This window comes from Oxyura jamaicensis, chromosome 27, assembly GCF_011077185.1.
Source record: "Oxyura jamaicensis isolate SHBP4307 breed ruddy duck chromosome 27, BPBGC_Ojam_1.0, whole genome shotgun sequence".
NCBI classification, from domain to species: domain Eukaryota; kingdom Metazoa; phylum Chordata; class Aves; order Anseriformes; family Anatidae; genus Oxyura; species Oxyura jamaicensis.
Window position 1 is genome coordinate 3,631,980 of NC_048919.1, and position 9,464 is coordinate 3,641,443.

The following is a 9,464-nucleotide window of genomic DNA, read 5'->3' on the forward strand; positions in this document are numbered from 1 at the left end:
CGGGCAGCCGAAGGGACCGGGCAGCCTTAGAGCCAGGATCATTTCCCAGATCGTTTCATCCTCTACCCCCCCCCCCCAAATTCCCCCGCTCCCCCGAAAAAAAAAAGGCATCCCAAAACTTCTGCTGTTTTGCAACGGGTGGGCAGAGGGCAGGGTGGGCTCACGGATGGGGCTGGAGTTGGAAGTGTCGTGTGTGTGTGTGTGTCCCCCTCCGATCACCCCAAAAAGCTGTAGCCTCCCCCCTCCCCCCCCCCCCGGCACCGCAGCCCTGGCACAGCTGCTGGGGGCAGCCCCTGCGCACCCCCCGGGGCTGGGGACACCGGCACGGGCTGCCACCCGCAAGGCCGCCCTCGGCTTCCTCGCACCCCAGGGATGGCAGCGAGCATCTGCCCGGCAGCCCGGCACCCCCAGCTCCCCACCGAGCCCCTGCTGGGATCGCCCCCGAAGCCCCTGGTGCTTCTCCCCAGCACGAGGGGGCTGCAGCATCGGCCTCCTGCCAGGACAGACGTGGTGCTGTGCGCCCACCCAGCCCGCTGGGTGCCCACTGGGTGCCCGCTGGGTGCCCGCTCTGCCAGCACCCACAGGCTGCCAGCAGGGCAGCCCCTGGCCAAGCTTTTTTTTTTGGGGGGGGGGGGGCCGTGGCTGGTGCCAAACAGAGCCCCCAAGCCAGCAGGGAAGGGAGGGGAGAGGAGTTTGCGGGGAGCCCGTGCGTGGCCGGTGGGGCGCTGGCATCTCCCCAGGCTGGGGAACTCACCTCTGCTGCTCCTGGCCGCAGCAAGGTGTGGAGGTCAGAAGAGGGGGTCCCCAGGAGGTGCCGTCAGCAGCAGAAGTGGTGTAAAAGCCACGAGGGCACCTTCGCCACGGGCGTACCTGGGCATCCTCCCCCCATGTCACCCCCACTCTCCCCAGCAGCAAGCCCCTGGGTGCTGAGGAAGGTGTCCCCACGGGGCTGCGAAGTGCACCTGCCCCAGCGCCTCTCACCCCCAAGGGGAGAAAAAGGGAAGGGAAAAAGTGCTCCCAGAAGGGCAACGGAGGTTATGGAGAGCAGAATGGGAAGATGAGAGAGAAGGGAAATAAGGAGAGCATGGATAGGAAAGAGGAGGGCTGGGTCATGCCTGGAGACATGGGGTGAGCAGGGAACCAGGTTGGGCCAGGGGCAGGCACCCACCGCCCTGCTTTCACTCTCCACCGTTGCTACGTTCAGGTGACCTGTGGCCAAGAAGAGCCAGGGGAAGGTGCGGAGCAGCACAAGCCCGAGACCCATGAGAGAGCCCGAGCGCAGAAGGCGAGGGGGGTGCTCTCCCCAGAGGCCCTGCTCGCTCCAGCCGTGCTGCAGAACATGACCCTCGTGGAGCTGGCGAGCAGCTCGCGGGAGCTGTGGGATATCCTGGATAACCTCTCGGAGCGGGACCATGCTCCGCATCCCAGAGACCGGAGGGACTTGGGGCCGGCCTCAGGCAAACTGAAAAAAATTTTCGGCTGGGGAGATTTCTATTCCAACATCAAGACGGTGAAGCTGAACCTCTTGATCACCGGGAAGGTGGTGGATCACGGCAACGGCACGGTCAACGTCTTCTTCCGCCACAACTCGACGGGGCAGGGGAACATCTCCGTCAGCCTCGTCCCCCCCACCAAGGCGGTAGAGTTCGACCTGGAGCAACAGATCTTCATCGAGGCCAAAGAATCCAAAATCTTCAACTGCCGCGTGGAGTACGAGAAAGTGGACCGCGCCAAGAAGACCACGCTCTGCACCTACGACCCCTCCAAGACCTGCTCCCACGAGCACACCCAAAGCCACGTCTCCTGGGTCTGCTCCAAGCCCTTCAAAGTCATCTGCATCTACATCACCTTCTACAGCATAGACTACCGGCTGGTGCAGAAGGTGTGTCCCGACTACAACTACCACAGCGACGTGCCCTACTACCCCTCGGGATGAGGAGCTCTGCCCAGCTCAGGATCCCCCGGTGACGAGGGGGCGCTGGGGGGGGCGGGGGGAGGGATGGGGATGGATTTTAAGCGGGGTGGGAGCGCAGCGGTCCCTAAAAAAAGGAGAAGCGAGGGAGGAAGAGGAGGGATTTCTGTTTTCCCCAAAAGCTCCAACGTCAAGAGGAGGAGTCGGAGGCGATGGGGTGACGGCGTTGCTAAACCCGGCGCGGATCCGTGGTCTTTGGAGACGGGCACGCGAAGACAGGGTCTGAAACTGGGATAAAAAACAGGACATAAACCACAACCAGGACTTGCGTTTTCTCAGTGCAATAATGGATTTGCCTGGATCTAGGCCGCGTGGTCCTGAAAGGTCGGCAGCCAGGGAAAGGTCGCCTCCAGGAGCAGGCTCGTAGGGCCGGGAGCCAGGAGAAGACCCCAGCAGGGACGAGGGCACCCGACGCACTCCGGGGCTGGAAGCCAGCCGTGGGCAGCCCCCTCGCCCGGGTGCCAGGAGGAACGGGAGCTGGGTTTCCCCACACGTGGGACAGCCCTCGGGGTGCCAAGGGCTGCGGGGATGACAGAGGGGCAGGGAGGTCCCTTCCCGGGTGCCGCCCCACCGCAGCTCCTGGCTTTCGGGGACCGGGCCCCGCTGGCTCCACCAGCTCGAGAAATCCTGGTCGAATCTGTCAAATCTGCTGACACAATATATGATTCATGTGTTTCCCCTGACACCGTGTGATTCATGCGTTTCCCCTTCATCTCATCCGTGCTTCCCAGCGCGCCGCCCGGCTCCCCCAGCGCCCGCTCCCCCCCTCGCCTGCGGGGTCTGCAGCGCCCGGGTGGCGAGGAGCGCGCCCGCACGCGGGAGGTCGAGCTCTGACTGTAGCATTTCATTTATTTTGAAGGAGGAAAAAAAAAAAAAAAAAATGATAGCGTTGTCCTTGGGAAAGAATAAAGTTTTTACGGTGGCACTAAGGCAGGTCAAGTGTTTTTACTGCGAGCCAGCTCAGTCTCGCTGCGGAGTAGGAGGAGGAAAACAAGAGGGGAGAGGCAGGAACGAGGCACAGGGCAGGGCTGTGACCCGGCTTGGCTTCTCCCCGTGCCTGCACCCAGCTCTGCTCAGATTCACCTGGACTCCTTCCCCCCAAAAACGAGTGGTGGGTCCCACTGGGACACAGACCCCTGCCTTTGCCACTTCCAGCGGCACGCTTGATATTGCTGGGGCTAGGACCAGGTCTGTGCCCCCGCTGGGTGCTCCCAACCTTCCCTGGGCATCCAAACCCCCAGCTCCTGCTTTGCCTGGGGGCATATTGGCTCCTACAAAGGAGAAGAAAAGAAAAAGAAAAGGGCAGCTTTCCCCTCCCTACTGTGCCTTTTGCCCCCAGATTCCCCCTATCCAGCACACCAGGCCAGCTTAAGGCAACAAATCCCCTTAATCCAACAAAAGCCCAGCCCGTTTATTAGCTGGGTATTACCTCCAGGGCAGGTTTTGTGCTTCAGCCTTGACAAGTCCAATTCCTTCCTTCGCTCCAGACTGCGGCCAGGTTTGCCGGGTGCTGGTGCGCAGCCGCCAAGTTTCCTTGCGTGCGCTTTTAGAGCCAGGCAGAAGCCAGGTCCAAAATACATCGAGCAAAGAAAGCCTTTTAGTGCGATAATCAATGAGATGACTTTTACTGGGAGGACAAAAAAAAAAAAAAAAAGTTTCAAGCGCTCGGAGAGCACAGTTTCAGGAAATAACAGGACCGTGGCGGGAGGGGAGCCACGTCCCCGAGCGAGGGGACACAAAAAGCAAGGAAGGGACACAAAAAGCCCCGCTCGAGCCCTTTCTGCCACCACAGACAAAACAAACAAAACCACCCCACACAAAAGTTGCTCATTTGGAGAAATTTCAGACAATTGCCATTTGAAGAAACAGAGCAGGCGGCGGGGGAAGAGGAAAAAACAGGCTACAAAGGATGCACCATTGTCAAAAGTGATGTGGCAGCCGCAGTTACTAGGAGACCAGGACGGGCCATTATTCGGGCTTGGGAGAAGAGGATTCCTGCTAGCGGAGTCACAACCTCGAGAAAAGAAGGATTTCGCTGAGCTGGAGGGCAAACAATAGAAGGGACAACCCCCCACAGCCCAAATCCCCGCGCCCCCAGCACCCCCATGCTCAGGATGCCCGGCGGAGCCTTTGCGCCAGCTCCTTTGGGAAAATTTCCCTCGTTGGAGGCCGGCTCGAGGTTTGGTGGGGCGCATTCGGTCGCAGCTCCCCGTCCCCGGCTTTGTGGGGCCCTGCTCCCACCACGAGCCTGGCCGCGGAGCCGCTTCTGCCTCCCGAGCGGAGGAGTTGAAGCCCTGCCGCCGCCTCTGCTGCAACGTTACGCAAGGAGCCGAGGCTTAATTTCTTTCCCCATTAGCAGATGAACATGAAACAGATCTGGGGGAAGAGCGGAGATTTGTCCAAATGAAGTTCCGCGAGCTGCAAACCTCACTACAAACGAGGCGGCGTGTAATGACGGTGGGAAGCAGACTTCAAAAATCCTCCGTGACACCAGAGTTCAGCAAAGTGCCGCCGAAGTATTTGCAGGCGGCTTTGCAATTAGAGCCTATCTCCATTTATAAAAGGCAGCTCCTTATCGCCCCTGATAACTCAGCGGATGGCTGATCTCTTTGTCTCCAAAGCAGGAAAAGCCCTGATGGGAACCACTCGCCGCTGTCGTCTCCAGCTACACGGTGACCGTTCTCCATCTCCAGTAATTAGCTCGCTTTAGTTTCTTAATACGTTTTTCCTCTTCCCCACCAAATCCTCCTCATTTAAATGTCATCGCTCTCCCAGCCCAGCTAACCTGGGCTGCTGCACATTTCCAAACGGGCTGCCCGGCAGAGCCCGCTCCTCCCTCCCACCCAAGGCAATCAGCGGCCCCTGGCCGTTAATTGCGCTCATTAGGGCTGCCTGGTGAGGACGGGCGCGGCCAGGCTGCTCAGCACCGGGATGAGATGGGGCAGGATAAAACCAGGAGCTGCTGTGATACTGGACACAAGAACCTGAGCATCCTGGTCCTGGACACCCTCCGTGCACCCAAGGGTGCTCCCAGGGGGGTGGCTCCCATCGCTTCGGCCTCCCCCAGCTTTCAGGGCTGAAGCGATGAGACCACCACCATTTTCCTCAAACGCTTGGTATTTGGGTAATTCTCCCGCGAGGGCTGTTTTCCACAATTCCGCTCGCAGTCCAAGCGCTCCTTTGTTAATTTTGTCCTGTATCTTGAAAAATAATTAGCAGTAATCAACCTCAAATCCATCTCTTCATGGGTTTTGAGTCCTCTTCGCCTTTTGTAATCTGCCAGTCAATCAGACTTTGTCTCTCTGCCGTTTCCTATTTACCATATCCAAAAACCAGCGGTGGCCTCTGATTCAAATTAGACTCTCATTGCCAGCTATCACCTTCAAAATGTGCTAATGCACTACTCCAGGATTTCAGAAAGGACAAATCTCACAGGAAGGCACAATTTAATGCAAGGATGGCGCGACCAGATCCCTCGCACCGCTCCGACAGCTTCAAGGCATCAATTTTCTCGACTCAGGGTCAGCCAGGTTTTTTTCCCATAATAAACATTTTTTAAGCAGAATCCAGGCAGATGCCGAGATCTCAGCCAAGAAAGAAGTTTGTTAATTTGTACGGGGGGGAGGGTTTACGGACAAGCCACAGAAGGTTACTGCCAGAAGAATCTTACTTAACGCGAGAACTCCCTTACAGGCACGACAATCCCGGAGTTGGCAGCCTTTGGGATGTGCCCCAAGATTTGGAGGAGCTCCCTCAGCAGGGGCTGAGCCACTCGGATACTCGAGCACTTCAGCTTCCAGGGGGAAAGAAATGGCTCATCACAAAAACCTAGAGAAAAAAAAAAAGGGGGGGTTTCTATAGGCTTAGATGTCAACTCACAAATGTTTGCGTCGATTTTTGTCAGATCTTATGATTTCTACATCAAGCTCGAGTCACAGCCTGTCCCAGTTTCTCTTAGGAAGGGTTTGGGCTGTTGATACCAACGCTACCGCAGCTCGGCGAGCACGCGACTTTTTGCTTGGGGGGGGGGGGGGGGGGGCCCCGCACGGGGCGGCTGTTGCAAAATATAATCCCTTACTTCCAGCTTTTGCTAGCAAAAAACTGAAAGATTGCCAAGTGGATTCACGTGCAAAGCACCGCTGTGACCCGAAGGCAGGGCTGCTCCAACCTACCACCGTGGCTTGCAGGTTCTGGCAACGGGAAAGCTTTTCCATCCCTGTTGCTCCTGGTTTCGGCGCCTCCCCACCTCTCCTGCGTGGGATCGTCGGCGGCACCGAAGCTCCCTGATCGCCGCGGGGTTGCTGGGCCAAACCTGGCCCTTTTGTCCCTAAATAAAACCGCCGAGGTTCTGCCCAGCAAAGGGAACCCCGAGCGCTTTTACTACACAAATAAACAATTTTTTACAGTTTCATGCTCAAACTATCAAGTGGCTATTAGCATCTTCCCCGAGCTTTAGCTCCTATGAGCTAGGGCTGCGTTATGTCCAATGCTGCATCTTTATGGGGATGATTAGACTTTAATGAGGTCTAGTGAGTCAGCCAAGCCTTTATGCTCGTAATCCCCCATTTCAATAGCCACAGCAGCTCCTGGATGCATTAATACCGCTGGTGCTCCTGCCACACTCTTCTCTGTGCAGAAAAGCTCTTGCTGTTGTCGTCGCCACCGGTGCCAGGCCAGCGGCACACCAGCCGCGGGGACGCAGCCAGCGGAGACGTCCCTGGGATCGGATGCGGGAGAAGCAGCAGAGTCAGGGCAGCGCAGGGGTCCTGGTCCCACCCCAGCCGGTGGTCCCTGCGCCTTTCGAGCCCTCTCCAAGTCTCTTCGCCATGGCTCGGGGTCATTTTGCAGTGCCAGCGCTAAGGAGCGGCATCTCATTCCCCGGGCGGCGCGGCCAAGTGGTTCGAGGAGCTTAATTCCTGGGCATAAATCCTGGTCGCGCTATTGGCTTTGCTGATAAACTTAACCAAGTTATTCCAGGCCTTTGTCTAGTCTGCCTTATCTCTCTCTATAAAGATAATATTCATTTGCCTTCTGGGGATGGAGAAAGACTGCACGATCATCAAGCACTTTGGAAATCCTCCACTGAAAGGGGAGGCAAGCAGAAATGATTATTCATGAAATCCCCAGTGTTATGACTTGTTATTACACGCAGAAGACTGAAAATGCAAGTGGGCTGAATGCATCGTCTATTTGATCTAAGAATTATTACAGTTTTGCCAATTAGACCCAGAACCCAAATACAACCGCTTCCCTCCTCCTCCTCCCGCTCCCCTGCCAGAGCTTAGCACCAGCTGCCGTCTCATAAACACCACCGTTTCCCCATCTTCCTGCGCTTTCAACAAACTCCAAAAGCAGCGGGTCTCTGATTGTTTTCCCTCCAATTAATGGCAGAGGGCACAGCTCTCCGAGAAAGAAGCCGCAACGCGCAACGTCACGTCGCCAAAAACAACCGCTCGCCCCTCGGTGGCTTTTTTCCTGCCCGTGCTGAGCTGAGGGGGGGGGGGGGGGGAGAAAAGCCCCCCAGTCCCCCCCTAAAAAAAAAAAAAAACAAAACAACCCTACAGCAGCTCTCGCCTACCTGAGAGCATCAGCTGGAGGGATGGGGCTGGAGGGTTGAGCAGCCGGGCTGCTCTGCTGTTCGGTGCGCTGGTGGCACGAGGGCACGCAGCCAAGCGCCGGAGGAATCGGGCAATCTGCTCCCCTGGGGGAGCTCGGCGCGTACAGGCTGTTCTGCAGAACAAGGCCTGAACCTCCTGGTGGGAAGGCAGGATTTACTTTTGCCTGAGAGGTTTCCAGACCTACCAGAGCCCCCATCTGCTCCCCAAATGTCTTCTTTCCTAAGGGCTTGTGCCCAAAGAGGAGGAGGGAGGTGCTGTGCAGTGAGCCCTTCTCCCCCGGTCCCGTCAGGTCGCCGCTGGTGGGGCCGCTCGCAGCTTGCAGCGCTGCTGCGCACCCGTTAGCAGCAGGACCAGAGCGAGGGTTTCCTCTCGGGTCTTGTTATACTGCAAACAGAGTCAAAAAGGGCCGAGGAGAAGCAGTGATTTATATATATATATTTTTTTTTTTTTGGGGGGGGGTGTTTTTTTCTTTCTTTTTAAATAGCAATATTCCAATTTAAGTGCCATCTGGATAAATCCAGCCCTACCGGGGTTGTACAAAATTATCCCAAAGCGTCGGGGTGCGAGGGCCGCTGCAGTCACAGCTTCTGCGTGCACAGGAGGCAGCGTCGGATTTGCATTTGCTGCCCAAACATCCCAGCGGGACCAGCTGGGGTCTCCGCTCCTGAAGCAAACCCGCGGCGGAGCTCTCGCTGCCAGCAGAGCGGGGCTGAACCAGCACCAACGGCTGCAGGAGGGGTCCGGGCGAGACGGAGCTGAGCAGATCGCGGAGAACAGGGTCTGATGCAGGCTCACAGGGCCCCAGATGGATGAACAAGGCAGTGGGGGGGGGGGAAGAGGGAAAGATTTCGGGGGGATATATTAAATATCCGAGACCATCTTGAGTCAGCTCCACGGTGGGGAAAGGCTCCGTGCGCTCAGGGCTCAGCAAAGCTCAGGTTGCTTTTACAAAACCCCACCCTCCCAAAAATAATAATAAAAAAAAAAATATGAAGAAACCACCTGAATAAATGCACTAAATAAAAAAAAAAATACTATTAATAAACAAAATATCAAAATAGCATCTAATAACGACCAAAAAAAAAACCAAACCCTGAAGCTGACCCCCCAGCCCCTGGCATGACCACCTCCAAGCCTTCTCCTGCCGAGCCTTTCGGGGAGCCTCGGCGGCTGTTTCCAGCCGAGCGAGCTGCTGGCGAGGGGCTGAGCGGCGCTGTCAGCGCCTTGGCGGTCCCCCGGGGACGAGGGGCCACGGCGCTGGTCCTCCGCCGGCTGTCACCGCTCGCCAGGTCGGCGCAGCTGCCACCACGGCGCTTCAGCAGGTGAAGAGCTGAAATACAGCAAGAGGAGGGGGGGGGGGGGGGGGGCGAAGTCAAACACGAGAAAGCGAGAATTCAGACACGCACAGGAAAAAAAAATGCTGTCAAGAGGCAGCGAGAAGAGGACGGGAATGGAAAACTTGTCCAGCTCGCTCAAATCCCTCCAGACCCTAACTCCTCTGCAGAGAATTCCCAGCTCAGACCGTTGCAAACCCCCACACCTGCTTGCACTAAAAAAAATGCTAAATAATTCAGTTTCTACTTGTGCGCTCGACGAACTGCAGAATCCTCCTGGCTCCCGGAGATTTGTGCGGTGTTTTAGGGGGGGAAATAGCACCAGGCTGGGCCCGAGGAAGGCTGGCTGGCCTGTCCCCTGCCCCACACGGGACAGGAGGCTGGCTCCGGAGCCCGTGTCCGTGCAGCGGCTGCGGCACACGAGGGAGGGAGATGTGCCGGGGACAGGATAAAGGCAGGGAAGGAGGGGGGCTGGCGCATTTTCCACCTGCCAGGCTTTTCTGATCCGTGGCAGATGTCTCTCCGCTTTCAAACCGCATC

At 57.2% G+C, this 9,464-nt stretch overlaps 1 protein-coding gene across 1 annotated transcript in view; it reads left to right on the forward strand.

Annotated features, from left to right (window-relative positions):
* The window catches only part of NXPH3 (neurexophilin 3), a 20,056-nt gene extending 17,155 nt beyond the window's left edge, over positions 1-2,901 (forward strand). Inside the window, exon 2 of the mRNA XM_035347893.1 lies at positions 1,204-2,901. Coding sequence (XP_035203784.1) covers positions 1,204-1,936 — 733 coding nt within the window. The 3' untranslated portion in view covers positions 1,937-2,901. The remainder of the gene's footprint in view (positions 1-1,203) is intronic.
* The last annotated feature ends 6,563 nt before the right edge of the window (positions 2,902-9,464 follow it).